Source organism: Oryx dammah, unplaced genomic scaffold, assembly GCF_014754425.2.
Source record: "Oryx dammah isolate SB20612 unplaced genomic scaffold, SCBI_Odam_1.1 HiC_scaffold_27, whole genome shotgun sequence".
NCBI classification, from domain to species: Eukaryota; Metazoa; Chordata; class Mammalia; order Artiodactyla; family Bovidae; genus Oryx; species Oryx dammah.
The window spans coordinates 115043174-115057291 of NW_024070211.1; the positions used below are offsets into that span (position 1 = coordinate 115043174).

Sequence of the window (14118 nt, forward strand, 5' to 3'; positions counted from 1 at the left end):
CGAACAGGGTGCGGAACCGCCGCTGGGGGGCGCCCCGGCCGCCGCGGCCGAAGAGGCCGCGGCCGCCGCAGCTGCAGCGGCCGCCGCGGCCGAAGCCGCGCTGTTGAGCCCGGCGGCAGCCGCGGGCGTCTGGTAGAGGCCCGGGTGGCGGAAGCTGCACAGCAGCTCGGGCCGCGAGTAAGGGTGCGAGAGGGCGCGGAAGGTGTCCAGCGGGCGGATGGAAGTGGCGAAGGGCGATGAGGCCGCGGCGGCTGCGCCAGAGGCCGCAGCCGCCGCGGCCGCGGCCGTGACACCCACGTGCGGGTAGTAGTGCAGCGGCACGTGCGAGTGGAAGGGGTAGGGAAGGCTTCCGGTGGCGGCCGCGTGCGTCATCATGTAGGTGTAGAAGCTGGGGTCGGCCGGGTGCGGCCACGACATGGCCAGACGCTGCCGCTTGTCCTTCATGCGCCGGTTCTGGAACCATACCTGCAGGGAGAGCCGCGCCGCGGCCCGAGTTAGGGAGCGCCCGGAGGCCCCAGCCCCCGCCCCGGGCCTCCCCGCCCCTCCCAGACCTTGGAATGGCCTGGCCTACGCCCCTCCGACCGGGCCCGAGTCCTCTCTTCCAGCTGAGACAGTGTGAGCGGCGGTGTAAAGCGCCGTAGGCACACTCCTCAGCGAAAATAATCTTTCCTGTGTCCGATTGCTGCGGCTACTGGGGCTTCTATTCTCTAGCTTTAGACTGCGCTTCCTCGTCCCAACCCAACCTTTCCTCTCTTTCTCGCCACCCACCGGTTGCCCGGCCTCGCAGAGCACCGGTCTCTCAATCCCAGGATTTGCCCGAGGATTCTAGGGCTCCTTTGAAGAGAAGCTGCCGCCGCAGCTTTTGTAAAAAGTCGCCGCGTGAGGTCCTGAGTCCTCTGAGCTGTGAGGAATTGTCCCGAGGGGCATGGGTCCGGTTCTGATATTGAAGGGATGGTTTTGTTGGAATCATTTGCTTCAAATGAATGGCGGGAACAACATCCTCTTAAACTGGGAAGGGGACTTTTCTACCCCTCCCAACACAGTATCTAATGAAGACATCATTCGTCACAACTCTAAATTAAAGAAAGCCCGACCAAACCGAAGAGAGACTTTCACACTCCTCCCCTATCCCATGGAGTTTCCTCTTTTCTTTTTTTAGAATGCCAGATCCTCCTTGAAGGGTTCACTAAGTCGCCCAACCTCCCGCCTATCTTTCCTGGACGTAAAATAAAATTAATCACCTAAAGAGATATTAATAAAGACAATTTCGTTGCTCCCTCCCCCCCCCAGGAGCTTGCTTTCTTTCCCTTTGCCCCGGAGAAAAATGTTTAGAAAACTATTTCTGAACCCGATCGATTTTTTAAAATACACTATCCTTTCTCCTTGTAACGATTTATGTGAAAAATAAACCTCCAAGATCAAGAGCAATTGAAAAGTTTCACCTCTGGTTCGTGCCAGAGCAACAAAGACCAGCTGGCTTTGCCGCCGAGGGGAAAGTGGAGCCGTGGAGAAGGGTTAGGGGCACCTGGGCACGCGCTGGGCGGAGGCGAGCATTTGCGGCATGGGCTGCGCCATTCGGGGCCCTTCCCAGGTCAGCCAGACCCGCTAGCCCTTCGGATACGGCAACTGAGAAACAAATATGCCAATTCCTTTGGTGACTCTCCCCGCGGGTTTTCAGGCCCTCAGCTAAACCTAATCGCCCAAAAAGAAGAAATAAAAATCAACCCACACACCCGGGGGAGGCTAGAACAGGCGCGTGCTGGAATCAATACCTTGATAGTGGTTTCGGGAAGGTTGAGTGCAGCGGCTAGTTCGCACCGGCGTGGCCGCGACACATAGTTCTCCCGGTAGAACTCCTTCTCCAGGCGCGCGATCTGTTCGCGGGTGAACGCCGTGCGGTAGCGCCGCACCTGATCCGCGCCAGAGCCGGAGCCGCCCAGCGCCGCGCCCCCGCCGCTGCCGCCGCCGCCGCCGCCGCCTCCATGCAGGCTGCCGAGGCCGGAGCCTGTGGCAGACGTCGTGGTGCCCGCGGCTGAGCCACTCTCTGCGAACCCTGGCAAACAAACGGCCGGCAGCGCGTGAGTCACTGTAGGACCGAGATCCCCGCGCTGAGGCTGCACGCGGATGGAGGAAGCCGCGAGAGGAGGGCGAGGCGCTGCCTAAATTGATGGGGTCTGTCATGTTTACAAATTGCTGCCGTTAATGGAATCAATAAAGTTTTGGGAGCCCTTCATAACCAAATAATAGGAACTCAATTAAGGACGATAGTTTTGTTTTAATAATTGGAAATTTTCAACTCAGGAGGAAAACTGGCCAAGGGAAAAACCCTACATCTAAACTCAGTTTGGGAAGCTCTGGATTTTCCTTGATCTGGAGACCGCAGGGCAGCTTTCTGTCGGCCTCTAACCTTCCTTTGACTGGCTTTGGAATTTTGTTTAAGATATTTCAAGATTCGAAAGACAGCAACAGCTCAAACCGGAACCATTGAGGGGTGAACTCTACTTTTCAACTTTCTCCCGCTGACCCAAGAGGATCTCCCAAAGGTGCCCAGCGAGGCTCCTTTGACTTATTTAGAATGCTTCCTCCGCTCGGCCTCGGGGTTGAGGCCGCAGAGTTCAGAACAGCTGCCCAGGGCACCCTTCCCCCGGACAGACACAGTGGATGGCTCGGGGTCGATCGGCTCGCAAGGGCGTTTAGACCCGCAAGCAGAAAACCTTTTCTCCGACTTAGGAGCGAGGGCAGGCCGTAGGCCTGCGTCTCTCTGGGAGGCTCAAGGAGCAGAGCCGGAGGGCACGGTCCCACGCCTGCGTCCCGCCCCCGCCCGAACCAGCTCGGTGCAGCTCGCTGCAGAGGGTCGGAGAGGGGCAAAGGCACCACGAAGGGCCCGCAGGGCAGCGAAGGAAGAGAGAGAATGGGACTGGGGAGCGCGGCGCTGGCAGCGCGATTACCTTTGCCATTGTTTTCCTTGAGCGGAACCGCTCCGAGGCCGCCGGGGGAGCGCAGCGCCGAGCAGCCCACCTCCACGTCGCTGCTCATGTCTGCCTCAGCGGCCGCCTCTGAATAATGACCCGGCTTTTTTCGGCCCTCCGCGGCAGACGCGATTTCGGAGGAGACGGTGCTTTCGCTGCTCGGGTGCTGCAGGTTGAACAAAGTGTCTATTTCGAATTTGCCCTTGGCAGGGAGGTCTCCCAAAGCGCTGTGCAGGGGGGCGGACGGCAGGCGCGGGCTGAGGCGAGCCGGGTGCTGCGAATTTTCCAGGGCCTCGAGCACAGCATTGCCAGCCGAGTCCGACAAATTGGAGAATCTCTTGCCGGTCGTAGGGCTGTGCAGCCCTCTCTCCATCAGAATCATCTCTTTTCTTATTCTTTCCATCATTTCAGCTTTCTAAAAAATGTCACAGTGGCCCGGCTGTCCCGTCCTAATGATGGGCTGCGCCGAGGGCTAATTCTCATTCAGCCCCAGCGAGCGCCTCTAAATATTATTATCTCTTTTGGAGGGAGGCGGAAAAATTGTGGGATGCCAGAGCGAGGGAATGACTGGTCAAAATGACCCATACATCCTTCCGAGCCCGAGATGTCATTCATCAAAAAGTAGCGCTCGCTCGTCATTAAGGTACGAATGACGCTGTTCGAATAATCATTTATTGTAACAGGTTTATAAGCAAATAAATACACGTTCCTGTCAGTGGGTAATGAAGGCGGCTTCAGAGCAGACAAATAGATCCAGGTAGGAGGCGAGAAGAGACAAGAAGTGAGGAGGAAGTCTCCGGTCCTTTGCCCGCTCAGAGCCGGTTCTGCTCGCCCGGGGGTTTGGCCTCGGGGGTGAAATTGACAGTCTGATTAATAGAGCGCGCCGCGGCACATTTCCCCCTTCATTTAGGGGCATCATTACGCTCTCAGTTTGCTGGGTTGCCCCTTAGGTCCTAATCATGCAGCGCCTTCCTCATTTTTCCTCGGACATAGATACATGTTAAATAATAGATAATGCTTTGATTTTCCAGAGTAGATCGTCGGGAAGTGTTTTTTTTTTTTTTTTTTACATTTACAAGCGGGAGGTGGGGACAAGGGGGAGGATGTTGGAAGAGTTGCGTAAGGAGAAGACCTTGCGCTCCTGTCTGGATTACTTATCTTTAGAATTTCAGAACCAAATATGTGTTTTATTTAACAAATAGGACGCCGAGTTCTCTCCCTCCCCACTTCACCTCAGCCTGGCTGCTCTCCTCCCACCCCAGAAGGGAGAGAGAGAGAGAGAGAATCTCCTAGAGTTTTGAAAGCACTTCAGTGCTACGTGGCTGGGGAGGTGCGTTGGGCCCGCGCCTCCAAACGGAAATCATTAGGTCCTCTCTGATTTTTTAACACCGTTTGCAAAGTGAGTTCTGAACTTGAAGTCCCGGGTTTTTCACTTTTATAATCCTGCTGATGGATAGGCTTCTCGCCTACGCATTTTCCCTGGGGGAAATGAACTCGGCTGGACGATTTCATAGCAGAATTCTACAGCTAACTCTAAACACAGTCGCAATTTACAGCGCCATATGGGCGGCCCCAATTCCACTTTTACTTTGCCAGCTTTCCCCCAACTCCTTCTCACATCGAATTATTTATGGCAAAATCGCTGGATTTCGAGGTCAAAGATGAGAAAAAACAGTCTTGGTTCCCTTCCCTACCATCCTCCTGCCCTCTCTTTCCCATTGTGCCCTTATTCCTTCTCGCCTTCCTCCCTTCTCCCGCCAAAGCCCCTTACCTGTGGCCTCGGATAATCTCTGCGCTGGGTCTGCGCGCGAAAAATCGCGGACTAGCCTTGCCGCTGCTCCTCCCGACCTGAGCTTGGCGGCTGAGCCTCTTGGTGATAACTTTGATGGTCATAATGACGCTGGAGGCAACCATTTTAACGAAGATCAATCTTCACCCAAGGCCGTTGCGCGTCTCCTCCCTCGCTTGCGCGCCACGGTGCTCGGCCCCCCAACTAGCTGTGCGAGTCCACCTACCAGCTGCCCAGGGGGAGAGGTCCACGGCCGCAGGCAGGAACAAGGGCGTATAGAGACAAGACCGGGAGATCGGCCTGCGAGCTTCCAAAGAGGCGGAGAGACCCTGGCAATCTGGGCGCTAGTCTCGGGTCCTGCATCCCCGCCTCACCGCCAACCCAGACCCCAACCCAGACCCCCCCCTTTCCTCCCTGCCGCCACACCCAGAACCTAGGGGGTGTGTTAGGGGCAAACCCGAGATCTATTTGCCCATCTCTCTGTTGGCGCTTTCCTTTTAACCTTGTACCCATTGGGGGAGTCAGGAATGTAAGAGGAGACGAGGTGTGAAATATATTTATATACATTTATACACACAGTCAATGCCAAAAGTTTCTCTCCTGTTCCCCTTGGCACCAACTTAAACGGGAGCTTTGCTTCGAAAATCAATCCCACCTCTTTAAGGTTATAAACGGAATTCTACCCCAAAAAATGAAAAATGGAAAGCTGGAGCACCTGCCTGGTGGCTGGGGAGGTGAGAAGTGGGACGCAAAGTGGGCGTCGGGAGCTCGGAGGAGGACATCACCCGTTTCCACCTCGGCCCCTGCCCCGGAGGCCACCTGACTCCGAGCACTATGAGCCCTTCTCGCGCTAGCTTTCAGGCCATTAACGTGGTCCGAGCTCAGCCGGGCGGATGCCCTCCCCTTTCCTTCCCTGCTCCACAGTCCGGGTGCCCAGTTTCACAATCTCTGGCAGAGGAGGGGAGCGGTCCCAGGAACTTGGGAAGTGTACCCCCTAGTCCCACTTAGCTTTGGGGACTGAACGGGACACTTCGGTCCAGGCTCTGGTCCGTGGGCGGGTCAAGGCCCTGGCAGAGGGTGGGATCCGCGGAGGCGCGACTTAAGCGGAAGTCGCGAATGTCTTTATTGCTGTCGTTTGGCGCCCCCGTCTGTTTTCCTAGCAGTTTCAGCGGCTGTGAGCTACTTTCAATCGCAGGAGCCGCCGCTGGGTGGCTGGGTGTTGAGCGCAGCCCCTTCCTCCTTCACCCTTTGGGTGGGTCTCCAACTTCTTCCCCTCCTCTGGGACCCTTCGGCTCTAGTGCCAAAGCCTGTGGCAAACCGTATCTCAGTCTGATGGAAAGAGAGAACACCATTTCTTGGCGACACCTTCATTTATTAGTGGTTTTGAAAACTATTTTGCACCTTTTAAATAACACTAATATTGCTATTCTAGCACGTTTATTATGAAAAGTAAATTTGAGACCATGTCAGGAAAACTCTTCACACAAAAAGCCACCTATAATTGTTCATGAACTCCGTTTAGCAGACTGTTTCATAGGAGACACTGAACATACCAATATTTAATGTCCCTTAATTTATTTAGATTTCACATCTACTAGTAGTAGTAATACTGGCCGACCTGTACTGAGCTTTTACTCTGAAATTACAAGTGCTTTTTACATATATTCGCTCCTCTAAAACTCACAACTATAGAAATTGATTTTGTTACTATCCCCTTTTCAGAGATGAGTAACTTTCTACATGGAGGTTAAACAACTTGCTTGTGATTTAAGTTATTACTGATCACATCCAAACTATTCTGTATTATAAAGCTTTGGGCAGCATTTTTGGTTGGTTCTTTTGTATATATCTTCTTTAAATATAGGCCTACCTCAAAAACATTTAGTCTGTATAGAGGTAGTGAGAAGACTGACACAATTCTGTTGAGGGTTATTATTGAAATGCCCAAACCTTGCACCTCTGAAGTGTCCAGGCTGAGACTCGGTATGGCCTGTCAAAAGTCCCTGGTTTTCAGACACAGCCTCCAGGCCACCAGGACTCCCTACTCACTACCAAGGCACAAGACTCACTTACTCATTCAAAAAAAAAAAAAAAAAAAAAGTCAACCCATGCCATACGGTTTGGCAGGAATTTTTTAGATGCGTTGGGGGTGAGGGTTCAGGAAGGGCTTTCTCCAAAATGACTGAAAAGCACTTTTTGCTCCAAAGGAGGAATTACATGAAAGAGGCCTAAATTTGTTGTTGTTATTGTTGTTAGGCCTCCAGACTAAATAAATATCTGTTTCTTGAGCAGCAGCGGGTCCTGCGAGGTGAAGTGGTAAACACTTTTGGCTTTCGACTGAACGTAATAAAAATGTGTGCAGGCTGTCCGAAGGGTGGAGCGCGCCCGTAGAGCCCGAGATGCCGTGGAACCCCCGAAACCTCGCTGGGGCCTGTCTCCTGACTTCGGAGGAAGACTCCCAGCCAACGGGGCTCAAAACTGGCAGGTCCACAGCGGGACGCAAGCCCTCTCCAGGACAGGGGCCGCTGGGTGGAGGGGGAGAGCAGGACAGCTACGTCCTGGGCTTAGATCTCCGGGTACATTTTCCTAAGGCTTAGTGCTGCTGCCACGGCTCCGGGGTTTCGGTTTATTAGCAAAGATTGTGGGTCTGGCGACTCCAGCGCGAACTCTGTAACTGGCAAACTTTTGCTGCCGTCCCTCTGTATGCCGGCCTCGCGCTATCCCTCCCGGGCCTCTCTGGCTGGGTCTATTTCTTCTCCTCTTTTCTCCTACAATCCTGCGCCCACTGGACCGCCTTGGGTGGGGGCTGGGAGGGTACTTTCTCCCTGGACTCCTGGACTAACCCTACTCGCTGCCTGCCTGAAGCCCGCGCGCCCTCCGACGCTACAGGAAAACTTGCAGGGACATCTAGCGCCGGGCCTGGGGAACTGCGCGCGGTCCAGCCGGGAAGCTAAGCCGCATCACTTACTCCTCCGCCTCCTTCCCTTCTCCTCCTCCCCGCCGCCCCCCCCCAACCCCCGCCCCTTCGTGGTTAGGCATTTCCCTACACTTCATCCCTTCGTTCTGTCAATGACCACAAGTGGATTTCCCACAGGGACAGCGGGGCTCTGCGGAATGCGGGGGAGGAAGGAGAGACAGAGAGACTTACTTATTTTCTTTCATCTCAAAGGGCCGACAGAGTGAGCACTTACTGGACTTGAGTTACTGATACTGCTGGAGAAGTATTCCAAGGACAACTTCACACCTTGAGTTGTTGGACAAAACAGGGGAATATGGTTTGCAGTTCCATCTTTTGTTTTGCGGAGAAGGTGGGGGCGGGGGGGGCAACAAGTTATCCGGTTCTTCCTCCAGCTCTGCACCCACGCTGCGGCGTCCCCCTCGTAGTGAGGTTAGTGCTTCTGTGAGAGGGAAGACTCTCCCTGGGCTTAATTCCCGCCAGGACTGGAGGAGCCCACCGCCCTGCGGGAGGTAAACCTGGTTTCACCAAATAACACTTCGGTTTGGAGCGGTTTTTTGTTGTTGTTGCAAACAATTTACATTTAATAAAGCCTGTGTTGTTAAATTCAAATGGAATACATCTCAGACACAAAAAGTGCCTAAACTCAGGATTCCATCGTCTCACTTTTGCTAACGACCCCTTTCTCTACCCCGGGTTTGTTGTTTTTTTAAATCCTTTCGATATTTCCAGCCTGAGTGAAACTGGGTATTGCCTGCAGAGGGAAAATTAGCTCCAAAATTGGCAGAGCACAGACTTGGTCTTAACCAAGAACTGTCCAGCCTGTTCCACTGGATTTAAGACTTTACTTTGGAATTAAGACTATTTCTACACTGAAGTTTTGGCTTCTTACAAGTTAAGTAGGGTGGTGTCCTGTACTTTCTGGTGTGGCCATCAAAGAAAACATTTTCAAAGTAGTTCCTGACTCCATTCTGTTAGGACCAGGTTATTGTTGTAATGGCCACCGATTAAGTGATTAATTGAGCTCGATGCTTTCTTGGCAAGGAGGGGGGGACTTATGTTCTTCAATAAATCTAAATTGCAGCCTATATCTACCCATTCCCCAATCCAGGACAGGGACATGATCTGAAATATCAGCCACAAGGAGGAAAAAAGAGGATGTGACTTCCAGAACAGCATCAATTCTCAAAAAAGAGTGTTTGGGCAGGCTAAGGAAGGAAAGGAGCAAGTAGGAGAGGAGAGGAGGGCTCTGGGCAATGAAGGGCCATCTTGAGTTTCTCACCAAAATCAGGAAAGATGGCAAAACTGGTTTCAATGAATAACTGCATATCAGTTTTTAGAAACTGCAAAGATTTTTGGCTGCAAAGATTTTCATGTAACAAAGACTATTTCTGTTGTTAAAGCCCCAACATAATACACCCCCTCAACATACACATACAGTCTGTGCTACTGGCCAGCTAAAGAAAAAATTTCCCATGAAGTTTAAACCTAAAATCAGCTTGGATACAGGGTATACAGGATACACAAGCTAAATGAAATGTTTCTGCAAGTTCAGCCTCAAAATTCCTCCACTACCTACCACTCTGAGTTGTAAACTGTGTGTCATCTTAGTTCATAAACAGAGCAGCCCTGACTTCTTTGCCTGGTACTCAACCACAGCCCCATGATCTAATAGCAGAAGTTGCCCTGGGGCGCTGGGTTTAGGGGGCCTTCACAGGGTCAAGTCAGAACCTCCTTCCTAAGGAGAATCCCCTCCTCCAGGGCCAGGATCTAGAAGACTATACTGGAAGGGAATACAACTGCGGAATAGCAAGAGGCTAGGCTTATTGTTCAAAACCTCCCTGGTCTCTGAATATCCGCTCACTAGGATGGGTAGAGAAACTCCATGTCTTGCCAGAGTTCCATAAGGAAACTAGACACATGGCCACCATTGAGAAGTGTCTTTCACAGAGCATAAATTCAGACTTTGCTTCCAGTCCTGAACAACTTACTTTGCTGGGTGGACAATTAAGCCAAAAATGAGGGGCTGTCTGAAATCAGAAAAACTTGACAAGTCCTTCCTTCTCATCTTAGTCTCATTTTCCTCATTTTTAAGCATATAATCAGTCATTAATATGTATTTATCAGATAAAAATGGAACAGAAATTCCAGAACTCAAAATCACAGTGATATTTAGGTTTAAGAGGCTGAAAGTTCGTTGGTTCCAGTTATGTTTTGGAAATATTTCGACAAATTTGTTTAGGTCACAGAAAAAAATTTTTTAAGTATCTACATGTTTTCCCTCTCTGAGAGAAAGAAAAGGATACAAAGGAAAAATAAGAGCATTTCAGGGCAGCCTCCATGATTGGTTTGGTAATGATATTGTTGGGTAAAGAGACCCTAGCCAAACTCTTCCAAAAAGTCAGCAACCTTGTTACCTGGCTCTGGCTGGTATTAAACAAACAAACAAACAAAAATCCAGCTTCTCTTGCTAACTTCTGCCTTCTCTCAAGTAGCCAAAATTGTTCTCACCAGCAGAGTTATATTCCCTACAATTTTCTGCAGAGGCTTAGGCCCCTCCTGTCTCGAACTGATCATGAACATGTCTAAGACTTCAAAAAGGTCAAGCCTCCTGCTTTTCCTTTCCAGCGCCCCTCTCATAACTTTCCCCTTTATTTGAGCCTTTTATGGTTACTGCGTTTTGCGTGTCAACACTCCCAACACCACCAGCCCACCCTGCGATGTCTGACCAGGCCCAAGACGGCCTCCCTGGCTCTTTTGCTTGCCCCATCCAGGTCCTGTCTTGGTCCAGAAACAGCAGGGCTAGGTGACAAGCTGGCCTCACCAATCACAGGCTCATGGAAGCGATTTTCTTGGAGATGAGCTGACCTGGGGAGCTAATCCTACAGAACAAAATGGGCTCACTCTGAGGGCTCTCCCACACAACCCAATATCCTCGGCTCATTAGATCTAACGTTGCTTCTAAAGTGGATCCTTAAATTTGCCACAAGACTCACACCAGACAATGGCTAAAATGGTGGATGATAGGTTGGGGTTCTGTGGCCGAGTAATGGAAGGAAGTGTTGAAAAGGCTTCAGAGTTGTGATCCCCGCACCCTGGCAGGGCTGTCCGGGGCCCACTCTACCCCCTCGAAGTCAGACCCCTGTTGCTTGGGCTTTTCCCATTACAAGCCCCAAGTTTGCTTGGGAAAAACACTCTCTTAGTCTGCCCCTCTCGGTTCTCTGCAGTTGGCAGCTAGGAAAAGAAAGCGAAACAAAGGTCCCTGGGAAAGTGAAGTTTTCGATTAATTGGTGTGAGTAACGGGCGGGGGTGGGTGGTGGCTGCAAAATGCATGAGGCAGTTCGGCTGCAGGGCGAGGCGCAGAAGTTTCCAGGAGGGCGGCAGAGTAGCTTTCTCCGGGCGCCCTCCACAGGGTCTTTCTGCGGACCCGGGGAGGCTGCGCCAGGGCTCGGGAGCCCAGCTCAGGAGACTCCCGGCTGGCTTGACTGTAGAGGCGAATAGCGTGGATCAGGCTTCCGGACTTTTCTAGGGTTCGCCTCTCCGAGGACCGGTCTTCGTCCGCTTGATTTACATGTAAGTATCTGCCCCCCGCCCGCAGGGCGGCTTCCTGGGCATTTTCCGGGTGGACAGTGTGTGCGAATTGGGGCGGGGGAGGCGGTTGTGCTTCAATTGGTCTTAATTCGGAGGATCGCCTGGGAGTACTTGCATTAAAAGCCTTCGCCCCGTAACAACGCGCAAGGTAGGGAAAATTAGCTCCCTCGGGTTTGGGGTCTAGGTCAGCTAATCCCAGGCATGTAGCAACAGGATCAAAACCCGTCTGTTTTCACATCATTCTGACCATCTCTGTCCTTTGCCTTCATTTAGTTGTGCAGCTCAGGGAGCCGAGGAGAGGTGGCAAAAACAGCCGTGGCCGAGACAAGGCGCAGGCCTCGGCGCCCGCCTTGGTCGCAGACAGGGCCCAGGATGGGCGGTCGCGCAATCAGCTCGTGGGGGTGGCTGCGCCGCAAACGCCTGGGTCCGGGGGCGGGCGGAAAGGGGCGGTGGGCTGCACAAGAGCTGGGGAGGGGTAGGGGCCCGGGTGGGTGGGTCCACGGGCCCGGGCCGGGAGCCAGGCTCTCCCGCGCCCCCCATCCCCACGTGGCCCCGCGCAGCCAATGGCACGGCCCCGAGCGGGAGCCCTCGGGGAGGGAGGCGGCCCCCCGACCGGCCCAGGCCCCCTCCCAACCTGAACTTCGTTTTTATAAACGTCCCGCGATGAGCTAACCTGTTGGAGGGCGGGCGGGCGGGAGGCGGGAGGCTCGCAGAGGGAGAGAGGGCGAGAGGAAGAGGGCGGGAGCGAGAGAACAGGAGAGAAAGGAGAGGAGGGAGGAGGCGCGCAGCGCCATGGTGTCCTGCACGGGGCCGGGGCCGGGGCCGGGCCGGGCCGGGCCATGAGCCGTGCCGCGAGCTGGGACATGGACGGGCTGCGGGCGGACGGCGGGGCCGGCGGGGCGGCCCCGGCCTCCTCGTCCTCCTCCTCTGTGGCGGCAGCGGCGCCGGGCCAGTGTCGCGGCTTCCTCTCGGCGCCAGTGTTCGCCGGCACACACTCTGGGCGCGCGGCGGCCGCGGCGGCGGCGGCGGCCGCGGCGGCGGCGGCGGCCTCAGGCTTCGCGTACCCGGGGACCTCTGAGCGCGCGGGCTCCGCCTCGTCGTCGTCATCTTCGGCTGTGGTCGCGGCGCGCCCGGAGGCGCCCTCCGCCAAAGAGTGCCCGGCGCCCGGCACAGCTGCTGCAGCGCCCCCGGGCGCCCCGGCCCTGGGTTACGGCTACCACTTCGGCAACGGCTACTATAGCTGCCGCATGTCGCACGGCGTGGGCTTACAGCAGAATGCTCTCAAGTCGTCGCCGCACGCCTCGCTGGGAGGCTTCCCGGTGGAGAAGTACATGGACGTGTCGGGCCTGGCAGGCAGCAGCGTACCAGCCAACGAGGTGCCCGCGCGAGCCAAGGAGGTGTCTTTCTACCAGGGCTACACGAGCCCCTACCAGCATGTGCCCGGCTACATCGACATGGTGTCTACCTTCAGCTCCGGGGAGCCTCGGCACGAGGCGTACATCTCCATGGAAGGCTACCAGTCTTGGACACTGGCCAACGGGTGGAACAGCCAGGTGTACTGCGCCAAGGACCAGCCACAGGGCTCTCACTTTTGGAAGTCATCCTTTCCAGGTAGGGACGTTGGGAAAGGGAGAAGGACAAGGGGAAGAAATGCAGGGAGGGAGGTAGAGGAAGCGAGAAAGAAGGAAAAGAAAGGACTGGGAGTCTGCGCCCCTACTCGGGAGTTGAGTGTCTGTTCTCCTCCCCCAACCGCGGTTAAACCCCGTGGAACAAACAGTTTGTGTGAAATCTGTAAATTCATCCCTTGATTTAAACTGCCTCTCTCACAACCCTTTTCTTCCTGTGTGTGGGCATAGGCCAATTTTTCTCCAAAAGTTGAAGGTCTTTGCTGCCCTTTGCTCAGGCCTTGGCCCCTCCTCCCCAAAGAGGTGTCATGAAGTTGAGCCCCACTTTCCAAGGACATGAATGCCCCAGAATGCCACTAAAGCTTCCAAGAGCTCACAAGCTCCAAGGAACACAAGAAATCAAAGTTTGAACAAACAACCTGGGCTTTTTCTTAAGTCTATGTATGTTCATATATTTGCAACCAGCATTTGCAGAAACTGTCCTTATGAGAGCCCCCAACAACCACCCCATAAAATCGCAGGCTTGTTAAGATGCCGGTGTGAGAAACCATGATGATCCATCAAATTGGCCTTCACTTTGAAGTGTAAATCATCTTTCTTTAATAATGTGTAAATAATATGTCTGTATAAATAACAATAAACAGTCTGGCTTTCTTCATTCTCTATATCCTCTCCAAGTCTACACACAAAGTCCCCAGCTGTGTGCTCCACATATCCCCATCTAATTTTTCCCGTGCTGTTTTTTTTTTTTTTTTTTTTAATACCAGGGGATGTGGCTTTAAATCAGCCAGACATGTGTGTCTACCGTCGGGGGAGAAAGAAGAGGGTGCCCTACACCAAACTGCAGCTCAAAGAACTGGAGAACGAGTACGCCGTTAACAAGTTCATTAACAAGGACAAGCGGCGGCGAATCTCGGCTGCCACGAATCTATCCGAGAGACAAGTGACCATTTGGTTTCAGAACCGACGAGTGAAAGACAAGAAAATCGTCTCCAAGCTCAAAGACACTGTCTCCTGATGTGGGCCAGATTGGCCACAGAGTTTAAATGCTTTCAGTTGCCTCCAAAAGACTTTTGGAAAGACTTGAATATGTATTTAATTCCCCCAATCCCCTGCCAGTGATGGCAAATTTTGTGAATTGTTTTTCTCTTTTCCCCTTATCTGGCTCTAAAACCTTTTGCTGCCCAA

The 14118-nt window shown here is 53.4% G+C and overlaps 2 protein-coding genes across 2 annotated transcripts in view; one reads left to right on the forward strand and one right to left on the reverse strand.

Moving 5' to 3' along the window:
- EVX2 (even-skipped homeobox 2) overlaps positions 1-3375 on the reverse strand; it is a 4020-nt gene extending 645 nt beyond the window's left edge. Inside the window, exons 1-3 of the mRNA XM_040228208.1 lie at positions 2949-3375; positions 1773-2053; positions 2-465 (exon numbers count right to left, since the gene is read on the reverse strand). Coding sequence (XP_040084142.1) covers positions 2-465; positions 1773-2053; positions 2949-3375 — 1172 coding nt within the window. The remainder of the gene's footprint in view (position 1; positions 466-1772; positions 2054-2948) is intronic.
- Positions 3376-12144: 8769 nt separating this feature from the next.
- HOXD13 (homeobox D13) lies at positions 12145-14118 on the forward strand. The gene is made up of 2 exons (XM_040228209.1): positions 12145-12916; positions 13698-14118. Exons 1-2 carry the CDS (start codon positions 12145-12147, stop codon positions 13946-13948), a joined length of 1023 nt encoding a protein of 340 aa, XP_040084143.1. The 3' UTR covers positions 13949-14118.

Excerpts from the sequence above, each read along its gene's own strand:
- HOXD13 (XM_040228209.1), top strand. The coding sequence starts at position 12,145 with ATGAGCCGTGCCGCGAGCTGGGACATGGACGGGCTGCGGGCGGACGGC. Across the intron at positions 12,917-13,697 it reads TTGGAAGTCATCCTTTCCAG|GGGATGTGGCTTTAAATCAG; the intron begins GTAGGGACGTTG and ends TTTTAATACCAG.